The sequence below is a fragment of the Durio zibethinus genome, chromosome 25 (genome assembly GCF_047325235.1).
Source record: "Durio zibethinus cultivar Kanyao isolate XHJ-2024 chromosome 25, ASM4732523v1, whole genome shotgun sequence".
NCBI classification, from domain to species: domain Eukaryota; kingdom Viridiplantae; phylum Streptophyta; class Magnoliopsida; order Malvales; family Malvaceae; genus Durio; species Durio zibethinus.
The window spans coordinates 19612293-19624290 of record NC_143186.1 but is presented as its reverse complement, the minus strand read 5'-3'; the positions used below and the strand labels follow the sequence as shown (position 1 = coordinate 19624290).

General features: G+C 32.3%; 1 protein-coding gene and 1 pseudogene across 2 annotated transcripts; one reads left to right on the top strand and one right to left on the bottom strand.

Annotated features, from left to right (window-relative positions):
- Positions 1–1166: 1166 nt before the first annotated feature.
- ZIP11 (zinc transporter 11 precursor) lies at positions 1167–3215 on the top strand. The gene is made up of 3 exons (XM_022861019.2): positions 1167–1762; positions 2377–2417; positions 2492–3215. The coding sequence occupies exons 1-3, from the start codon at positions 1288–1290 to the stop codon at positions 3020–3022; spliced, it is 1047 nt and encodes a 348-aa protein (XP_022716754.1). The 5' UTR covers positions 1167–1287; the 3' UTR covers positions 3023–3215.
- A 69-nt stretch (positions 3216–3284) lies between these two features.
- Positions 3285–5724, bottom strand: LOC111275504 (uncharacterized; annotated as a pseudogene). Its single transcript, XR_016333613.1, has 8 exons — positions 5713–5724; positions 5607–5661; positions 5440–5516; positions 5074–5376; positions 4603–4669; positions 4334–4418; positions 4001–4241; positions 3285–3856 (listed from the first exon to the last, which is right to left on the bottom strand). The product of XR_016333613.1 is annotated as an uncharacterized LOC111275504 (transcript).
- Positions 5725–11998: the final 6274 nt, after the last annotated feature.

Genomic DNA, 11998 nt, shown 5'->3' with positions numbered 1-11998 from the left:
TATTATTTATTAAGAAGTTGAACTTAAATTGTAATTGTTTTATACAAAAAGTCACTAAACAACCCATTTTTTCGGTACCTCATATGGTTTAATCTAAATAAACATTATTTTCATTAATCATCAATCTAGAATGGACAAAATTAGTGATCTATCAGAGTTCTAACATGAATTTAACTAAATTTAATTAACGAAATTAATTAAAATTAGACTTGACAATTTGTGTTTTTGTGTCATATTTTGTATCGTATTTGATATGTGTAATGATGCGAATTATTAAAACACGTATATGACACATTAATATACATTTTACTATGATACAATATAATTAACACGTGTACAATTAATACATTTAGACATAATATGAATAAACATGAATAATATGAATATACACAAATAGATATGATTAATACGGATATATACGAATAGATATGACTAATATGAATATATATAAAAATATGACTAAAATAATAAATAATTATAAACTATCAATCATTTACAATTTAATAAATTTGGCATATTAATAATATAAAAAATACTTACATATTAAAAAAATTTAATACTCATTTAATATGTATTTAATAAATATATATTTAAAATTTAATTTATATTACATAAATATATTAATTTTTAGTATAAATTCAAAATGATAAACTATTAATATTTATAGTGTATTTATATTATTAATTAAAAAATAATTTTATAATAATTATTAAATAAGTATAATAATTAAATGTTTAACATAATTTTTATACGATATTAAATAGTTAATTAAATATTATAATTAAAAAATTAAAAATTAAAATAATTTTTATATATTTATATTAAATTAAAATAAATATAAAAATATGTTAAACGTGTCAAATATGTTAAATATGTATTCATATAACAAAATTAAATTAAACGTGTTATTCGTGTCGGATCATGCATTTAAACATATCAACATATATATTACACAAATTATATATTGTCAAAATTTATATTGATATAAATAAATACGAAATATATTTTTTAAAACATATATAATTTTTTTCAAAATATTTTTTTAAAACATATATATAATTTTTTTTATATTATATCATTAATCATATTTAAAATTATCATGTCTAATTATATGTCTATTTTGTTATACTTTTCTCCTTAAATTATCAACGTCCGTTTCCCAGGTTAGTACTTCTGTTATCTTTTGCAGTACAGACAACGACAAAAACTCTCCCTGTTCTCTCTTTCTATATATTCTTTGTAATTATGTAATGAACTCAAGCCACATTTTAACTTGACATTCTTCCAATGAAAGTGTCAAGTTTTCTCTTCTTCCTCTTTCTCTCCCTCTCTCTTTTCCTCTCTGCCACCTCCCATGGAGGCAGCAATGATGATGATGATGATGATGTTATGGCAGGTGAAAGCAATGAACCTCATGACCTACGTTCCAAATCCTTGATTCTGGTCAAGATATGGTGCTTGATTCTTGTGTTTGTAGGGACCTTCATTGGTGGGGTGTCACCCTATTTTCTTAAGTGGAACCAGGGTTTTTTGGTGATGGGAACTCAGTTTGCTGGTGGGGTTTTTCTAGGGACTGCCATGATGCATTTCTTGAGTGATGCTAATGAAACTTTTGAGGATTTGAATGCTAAACAATATCCTTTTGCATATATGTTGGCTTGTTCTGGATATTTATTGACTATGGTGGCTGATTGCGTGGTTTCTTATGTGTATGGGAAGGGTAATACTTCATCGAATAATAATGGTGATTTGGAGCTTCAAGGTAAGAGCAGGTTTCCATATTTTTCTCTTTTATGAATTCTTTTGTCAAGAATTATGAATTATAAGTAGTTGAAGCGGTGTTTTTATTTTTGTGAATTGGGGAAGGAAAAGAGGGGAAGGAAAAGAGGTCTAGCCATGTTTGGTTGTTGAGGAAAGGAGGGGATGAATTCAATGTTAACTACTAGTTAATCAGGTCCCACATGGTAAAGCAATCTCTAATAAGTCTAGACATAGATGTTAGTTTAGACAAGACCACACCCATGTTTTTGTTGGTTTCACACGCCATGTCTTGTTTGTTGACTGACCTGTTAGAGAAAGGTTGGAGGAAAGGATAAGAATATGACTAACCAATTTTGGTTGCCATTAATTTGGGAGAAGAGAAGCTGTTTCTGCGCGAAATTTTCTTGATAATAACTTTAGGACTAAGAAAATGGAGGACCATATATGTTAAATTAAGAGTAGTACAACAATGAATGTTTGGTTTAATTCGGTTGTTGAGTAATAAGTTATCTTAGGCTGCCAAAGCTCTTGCTTTTATGGTTATGATGGTGGTTGAACTGTTACTATGACTATAATTCTACTTTTTCACCTCATACATATCTGTCTAAACTGCAGGGGCTGAGCAGAGCAAAAATAATCCTCATTGCAATCTGCCGGTAAGCTTAGTAGCCTCAAAAATTGTCTGTAAATTGGTTTCTGTTAATATTTGACAGCTTTCCATGCTTTGTAGGTTGGTAATGGTACTGATACAGCATGTGCACAGCCCTCATCACTCACATCTGTGAGTTCTTTTGGGGATAGTGTTTTGTTGATCTTTGCCTTGTGCTTCCATTCAGTCTTTGAGGGCATTGCAATTGGAGTTGCAGAGACACAGGCTGATGCTTGGAAAGCCCTATGGACAATCTCCTTGCACAAGATATTTGCAGCAATTGCAATGGGGATAGCACTCCTCCGACTGATCCCAGATCGTCCCTTGTTGTCATGCATAGCATACGCTTTTGCATTCGCCATTTCAAGTCCTGTTGGTGTGGCCATCGGGATCATAATAGATGCCACAACTCAGGGTGCTGTGGCCGACTGGATCTTTGCCATATCAATGGGGTTAGCATGCGGAGTGTTCATCTATGTATCGATAAACCATCTGTTATCTAAAGGTTACACACCCCTTAAGACAGTTTCCATTGACACACCCCATCACAAGTTTTTGGCTGTCTTGTTAGGCGTTGGAGTGATTGCTGTTGTAATGATCTGGGACACTTGAATGTAGTAATTTCAACTCGGGATACCTTCCCAGTTTTGGTTTGCAAGTATAGAATAGAACCAGATAGATCAAGTTAGTCTCTCTCTTGTCTATGTCATAGTTACTCGATCACCATGCTTTCATTATCAATTCTCAAGTGTATTACTTACATTCTATTTGTTCATTTCTGACTATAAATTGGCTTTACTATGTATATTTTTTGATAGGCATAGATGGCTCAGCCAAAACTAGATTCAATGCTGACTATGGAATCTGACCAATATATATTGACTTGCTATCATGCATGAATCATGAACTGAGTGGATTATACAGTAATGTCAGATGGGTTGGACAAAACATAAGATTCATCTAGTGTGGTAATGCCTCTTGCCTTCTAAAAACATAAATGTTTTGCCTTAAGGAATGAAGGCCTTACTTGTCGTCTTGCTTGAGTTCAATGGGTTTGGCAAGACCATTGTTATTCCAAGCTGAACCATGTTCTTGTCAGATACAATGCAAGCACTGAAACTATTTTTATTTTATAACTCTACTATGAGAGCAGAGACCGGGGTAGGAAAACTTCATTGGTATAAACCGAGAAAAAGTATTAACCCAAAAGGGAAATTTTCGGATCAGCAGCTTCAGAAGCAGTTTCTGCTTCAACAAAACCTACAATAAATAGTGTTATTAGTGGTAAAATCTCATTAAATCCTCTGATAAAAGGTGCTAACATACAAATGTGAAATTTGAAGTAGTTGAATGAGTAATATCCAGTGCTCTAGAGGTCCACATGAAGAGCTTTCTCGAGGCAAACTGATACTATGATGGGACCAGCCAAGTCTCCAGCAGCACAGCCTGTAGAAAAAATTCACAATTTAAAATGATGCCAATGTAAGACAGTTGAACTTACAGTCTTACACACAAACTTGGGATGTTGGTAACAGGCAACTATTTGCTATAAACTACGAAGAGTTAAGATTCAGATAGGTGACTACTTACCAATCCACAGACCAATGAAGGACGAAAAAGAGTAGCACCAATCCCTGCTCCAATGGAAGCAAAAATCAACGATGCTCCACAACTGATGGTAACACCAGAAATCTTCTTTCCAAGACGTTTAGTTTGCTCTGCTATGTTGACCCCTTCACTCTCTTCAGAGTTTGTTATGCGAGAAAAGCACCGGTAGATTTCAATACCAGTTTGGACAAGCCATGCTGCCGCAACTCCAAGAAGATGACCTGAGTAAACATTGGGAAAAAGGCAGAGATGTTACAAAGCTAAAGCAACTATTTACAATAAAATAGAGGACAAATTGATAAATGGTTTTGATCTCTGAAAGTTGTTCTGCTAACTCTGAAGAAGTACACTGTGGCAGGCATTCCCCTTTGGGACTTCCGGACAGCTGATTTTGGAACGTCTGCACATGTTGATCAAACTCATGAGCAGCTTACAATAATAATCAGCAAGAAGATTTTGAATAATAATAATGATCATAATATGATAAGAGTAAAAGCATTTTTTCCCTTTTACGTTCACAGGCAAGTTAAAGTACAACCACTGATCCACCACCATGACTTCGTGGAATAATGAAAGGAATGTACCTTTAAGGAGTTTCCATGCCACGCGTTGCGAAACATAAACAACAGCAAGTCTTTCGAGAACAGTAGTCTGAGAAGGCATAAAGCATAATAAAGTTAAGTTGTTCCTTCAATAGCAAAGGATTGTCTCATTTGCGGTGCAATGTGCTTCAAAAACGGAGATTCAACAATCTATAGAAGACAGACTTCAGAACAAAGCTTAGATTTAATGAATACAGAAAGAAGAATTGAACAAATTTGGCATGTGTAAATATGAATTTAATTAGCATCTAAATGACATAACTACATATCTTTTTATTAATTTTAACTGCATAAATTGATGAATTATACAAATATTTGGTTTTTTGCTTGACTCTCGCTGAAAAAGCATATCAGAATTTCATAAGATACGAAGAGAGACAGATGAACAATATCAAAAAACGGGCTCAGCGGCAGGATATCATAGAAAGGCAAGACCAAAAGAAAACAACTCACCTCACGAATTATTTGCTTCATTGATTTTTTGAAGGGAACAACTAAATCCACGTGGCGCTCTTCCGGAGTGTCCTGTAGGAAGTCATCATCGTCCTCTTCTGTGTTCATATAATGCTCCAATAGAGGCAAATAGAACATTAGAAATGACCTCAAAGTTGTCATAGCGAATGGCCTCAACTCAAATGCTGAAAAAAGACGCTTTAACTCAATTTCATACTCCTTGACAGTGTATTTAAGCGCATCATTCTTAAAGATATCTTCAGATGCTCTCTGTATCTTCGAAATGTAATCTTCGAGCAAATTCTGCAGCACAACCACTAGGGATTAAATTAAACTTTTTACTCATTCCACCATCAACCCATTTACCCAAATCACCATCCTAAGCTCGTAGTAATTCTTAAGCCATAATGTGAAATTAAAACAACCCAAGCTAACAGTGTCAACTTCATGCACAACAAAAATTAACTAAGCAATCAGAACATAGCCTTCTAAACCAAAGCTAGCCGCCTAATGGAGTATTAAAAACCAAATACGACACTGTTGAACCCGATCTAAAATAAACCCAATCCTAATCCAATTTAAACAGCACTGTCCATTTATCAATACACAAATCAAACACAGCTATACTTGTACACACACAGATGATGACATGTATGCAATACACTTATATACATGTATATATACATATACACATGAAAAATGCATATGAAACCAAACAAACAAAACTCAATTGCCTAAATTCCATGAAGGTCCATTATCCTATCCAATCTAATAAAATCATATCAGCACTGTTCACAGAGAAATACAAAAATAAAACTCTGCCATGCATACACATACGTATGATGACATGAACTATTATACACATTAAGGGAGAGTTAGGTTTGCTGAATCTTGAATTCTAGAAGAAAGTGTAATACCAAGGAAAAGTAGTCATTTTCAGGTATCTCATTTTTAAATTCTTATATTCGATTGAGAAAAATTTACGTTTATTAGATCATGTTTTTTTATCATAATATCCTTGACAATATAACAAGCCTTGCATTTTGTTTTAAAAAAAATGAACGGGACAAATGATGCTTTTATCATCAAATGAACGAAGGATTTAACATTATTTTTTATAAAATTGAATTTCATCCTATTACTGCATTTTTGTTAAATAAACGCAATAATTGATGATATTATAAAAATATAAATTGATCAAATGCAGCATTTTAAGTAAATAAGCACCTTAATTGACTTTTTTAAGAAAAAAATAGTGACACAATTACTGCATTTGTAATGAAAAAACGCCGTAATTCATCAACTCTGCGAACCTTTCTGGTTTCAATTTACCAAACCTTTCCAATACGTAATTTGCAGAATTTCAAAACAAGTTTTCTGACATTGAGGAGATTGACACTATCTTTCATTCATCGTGTGCTAGACTATAAATTGATTTTCTATATTCCAAATATTTATAAACAGGCAAAAATATCCACAAGCTTATCCAAAATAAGGAAATAATGTACTTTAACATTTATGGAGTTTCTACGTGGTAAACACGTAATAGTCAGTAATCAAATGCAACACTAACTTTGATAATTACCGCATATTTTTAAGGAAAACGCCGTAATAGACAATTATAGAATATATAAAAATGTAAAGAAAAAAAAAATCAATTACTGTGTTTTGTTTAAAAGAAACATCATAATTGACTTAAAAAAAATTAATTTTACTGATAGTCTTGCTTTTCAGACTGGTAACATAGTAGAAATATTTTATTCAGGTTCAATGTGGAACTCAAGCAACTTTCGGTTCGGAATCCTAAAATACCGTAGCGAAATATCCTAAAATACCTGTCCAGCTGACAGCTGATATCAGACAAGTATTACAATCTTATGAAAGAAAAGATATTGCAAAAGAGTTTCTCGAGCGTTCCAAAGAGTATCAGAGGTGAACTATCTTCTTACCTTACTGTATTTTCAAATCTGTCTCAGATATGCTGTCTTTATACTTGATAACAACATTGATAAATGCCAATCACGTCCATATTGAAATGTTGTTGAACGACATTTTGATTTGGAGCCATGATCACGCAGGCGAATGAAAGAACAGAGGCAGCAAGGTCGATTCTGGCGGCGCTGAGGACAGAGTTATGTATAGTTGATGGAATCAGAAGAATGTGAAAGACAGTATCGTTGAAGTTTTCAGTCTCCATTTTTCCCAGTAGGAAAGCCATTTTCTGATAATTTAAATGTCTGAAAAATGAACTTTCCTTTTGCCGAGATGTAGGCAAGCTTCCAATATCTTAGATGGTTGATGAAGTCAAAATTTTGGCCACAGCTGATGCTAAGGTTATTCATTCTTGCAATATTCAGTTATTTTTTGACAAGAATAGTCTTAGTCTACCTTGAACCTGAAGTGATTGACATGTTTAGCTCGATGTAATCCATGTCTCATGGTTGGTTGGTTCACACGTCTTTGTCCTAACCAACGACTTTGACGTTTGAACTTCAGAGTTCACAAGTCACAACTTGGGTGTGAATCGTGGAAGTGGCTTTGCCGTCAAGACCCAACGTGACGGTAAAGCCAATCCGAAAGTGGATCCCACTAGTGGTGTTTTTTGCGAATAATTCCTAAATAAAGATTCCATTGCTAATGCTACTACTTTACATCTTTAGTTTCTGATTTGGCTTCCATTTCAAATATGGATTAATATTTCATACACCGACAATGTATTATTTCTATACACTGTCAATGAATAATACAAAGATACCTTATTAATAATAAAATTTAAAATTTCAAGCCTTTAAAAATAAATATTAATAAATTTATTTAAGGTTAATTAATTAAAATTAAAATTTTTCTCTTCTATGTCACCTTCCTCTGTATTTATTGCCTACTTCTTTTGATTTTTCAATTTTTTTTACTTGACTTTATTTATCTTATCTTCATCTCACCAGATTCTGTTTTGTCATTTTTGGATTTATAAAAAGATCAATGGCATATCCCATATCTTGTGAGTATCTAAGATGTTTTAACAATAAACATATTTAATAAGCTTTTCAAGACTTCTGCATATCTGTGAGCTTTTGCTTTTTCTAGCATCTTCTGTCTTGGATGTTCAACTTTTAACTGATCATTATAGTCGGTGGGCAGATTTATTTACCTCATTAAATTATTTCCTTGTAGCAAGACTAATTTGAATGCCTTTTGCCAACCTTCATCAAAGTGATTGATTTGATAGATCAAGAAGAATCTAAATATTAGACTGCTATGTTTGCCGTTTTTGAAGGCAAACAAGTTGAATTTATTGCATCTAGGCCCAATCTAGAATATGTTGCTTCCAATTCAATTAAAGTTAGCATCAACCACAGGGTATGGTTGCAATCATCTTAAACATTTCTAGAGGCCATCACTAAAGTAGACATTGCTATTAGTAGGGTTCGTTAGATGTATTTGATTCCTCATCCTTATGTTCATATTTTCCTTTTGAAGATGGTAGGTTAATACTTCGATTTAGCTGGCATATGACATGACTCAAATTTTTTGAATTTAAGGGTTATTTAGACTGACATGCTCCCTTTTATTGATGGAAAAATTATTTGACTAATCTAAAAAATTTTCAATAAAACTATAGGAAATATTAGGTATTCCTTCTTGTTACTTGTATTATGCACAATATATAACATATGCCGATGGGGTAGTGACTTTTTTCTTTTGAATAATTCTCTTCTAATTAGAATGAGATGTACTGAGTAAGTTTTAACTTTAAATTACACAGGTGCATTTGTTGAGGACAATGCTCCAATGGGCAGCGCAACTATGCTCAGAATCAAGTTTCGAAAGATAAGATGGTGGTGCAAAATCTAGTATCAACCCCTGATTCTGTTGTCCTAGGGGAGGTTGTTACTATATGTTGGCCCCATGGTGACATAATGAGTTGAGAACCGACAGCACTGCTGCAGATGTTGCAAGAAGAGCAAGACTTGATGGAAAGCTAATTTTAGTTAATGGTCAACTAGTACTACCTAGCACAGAGCTTAAAGAAGGTGATGTCGAAGAAGTAAGATTGTAAATATAGAGAACATAACTGATTTGTACATATCATAGGGTAAAACAAAATCTATTGCAATTTAATTTATCAAATTTGAAAGTTATTGATAAGGGTGAGTGGGGTTGAAGCATGCAGGGCATTATGGTGTGTGATTGGATTCCGCCAACATTCAATGCAAATACAAAAAATTGTAGAGCAGGAATGAATGGAAATTTTTCTATTTTTTCTATCCCTTTCTATTATACAGTTTGGTTACATACATGATTGCCAATTCTTTCATTGTCCGCACCCTCTTCTATACTTATGCCTAAACTTTTTTTATTGTCCCAATAGGCAATTGTTGCATTGTAGTTATCAAATCCTACAAGAAAATTAAATAAAAGAAATAACCATGAATAATATTAAAAGAAATACATGAATAAGATATTTTTATAAAATTTTATCAATGTTTAAGAGATAAATCATATAAAATGTAGATTATTTTACTGTAAAATTTATAGTGTGAGACTCTAAAGACATATTTGTTTGTCCTTGATACCAATTTTGAGTCGCACTTAGATTCTACATACAGAAAGATATTTCAAGTGATTCATAGTTCTAATAAGATAAATTTACATATTAATAGATTTAATTTAAATAACATGTTTGAACAAAGTAAAAAAAGTAACTAAAAATATTAGAATATTGACTTATTATTACCTCATTTGATTGAATGTAACAATAAGTTTTAGCAGTATTGAGATTTGACACTATTTCTTGGCTAGAATCACACTTTCAAAAAAATATAAGTAAAAAAAAATTAAGAAATGCTAATATGGTAAACTATACTAATTTAAAAGCATCAAACAATACCTTGATTGGTTTTTCAGCAGGTAAGTGCACTTTGTATGACCCTTTTGTTTACAGAATGAACATGTTTTTTAATTTATTTGCTCCAAATCCCTTTTCATTCTTAGAGTTCGAGGACGCCCTTTAGTAGTCACATGAGGAGGATCACGCAAAGTTATATTATAACTTAAAAAACGAGTCTCATGATCTTTTGAAACATCTTTAAAAACATTTTCACTTGTTAAAACACCAGCGCTACTGTTTTACTCCTTCCAGATATTTTCAAAGAATCGAGCTCTTCAAATAACCGTTGCAAACCTCTAATTGCCACATCATAATGTTTTTGAAATCTTAAAACTTTTTCTGAAAGCTCTAAAGAATGAATCATGACATTGTTAAATAACATCATTGAAAACTTTGGAGCACTATCATGTTGTTCATCCAAGATGCTTTCTACTTCTCCCTTTTTAGCATCTCTTATCCACTGTTTTAAAACATATCGATCAGGTAATGAATGCATTTTTTTTAATCAAAATTGTCAATTAATGCTTGCAAAGGATGCCTACAAATTCAAACATGTGACATGAACAATTTGTAGTTGCTGACAAGGAAACAAATGTCACAATATATTCAGGTTTCTCTTTGTCAAATTCATGCACTCTATAACTGTACACTTGCTCATTTACAGCGATATTTTTTGTAACATACTGCTGAGAATGAACTAACTCATCTTGAAATTTTTTAAACATTTTTCTTATGTAAACCTCCGAAGTTTCTTTTTTCATTGGATAAATGTCTTTAAAATTGGCTTGAAATTCATTGTTTTGAAAATTTTCTCACTTTCTTTGTTGTATCTTGCATCAAAGGCTTTTTCATACTAAATGATGAACTTACTCATCGAAGTGCTTGAGTTGACATAATCTTTGAAATACTTGTTCATATTCTCACTTCTTTGAGTAGTAGACATTCTAGCATAAAAGTTGTTTCGCACAGAGGCAAGGATCCATTTTTCTCGAATGGAATACAACTTCTTCAGCCAACTATTTTCTTGCAAACAATATTTTTCAATTATTTCAACCCATTCCAATTCAAACTCATCAGGAACTAATGTATAATGGATGCATTTAAAAAATTGATTCTTGAAATCATCAAATTGGTGATAAACATGGCTAAGATTCTCAGGAAATTTTTTTTTCAATATGCCACATGCAAAAATGATGTTTAGTATGTGGTAAAACCTTTGCAACTGCATTAGTTATAACCGCATCTTGATCTGTAATGATTGTTTTTGGATGATATCCAAACATTGTTTCCAACCAAGTGTTCAATAGCCAAACAAATGTTTCCTCTGTCTCATCCCACAACAAAGCACAACAAAATAAAATGGATTGGTAATGGTGATTAACTCCAGTGAAAGGAACAAAAGGCATCTTATACCTATTTGTTAGATAAGTTGGGTCAAAAGCTACAGCATCACTAAAATACTTATATGCCATTTTGGACTTAGAATCAGCCTAAAAGCAATTCGCTAGTTGACTTTTTGCATCTATTTGTATTGTATAAAGGAATCCTGGATTCTTCGACTGACATTCTTCAAAATAAGTCAACACTAACCGTGCATCTCATTTCTTAAGCTGTTTATGCCTTCTATTACTCAAATAATTTTGAATATCACGCTCAGTTAAACCAACCATATCAATGCCACCTGATTCATTAGCTAAAATTGACATGATTTTACTAGAATGAATTCTTGAATCATTAAGTACATCAATTAAATTTTGTTGAACTCGTCTTTTTTTTGTGAACACGTAAAAATTGAGCATTTTTTGGAGTAGCAAGCTCGTGAGTGTGATCTTTTATAAATCTAGAAATTAACCATTTGTCATCATCTTTCTTGGACACATAAATCATGGCTTTGCATCCCATTCGTGTCTCTTCTGGTGGTGCTTGAATTCTATCTTCTCTTTCGAGATACTTTTTGTTACGATAACCGTCATTTGAATAAATAAATTCCTATCCAATAATCAATTAAGTTTTTTGAGATTTTGTAATACGGCTCTT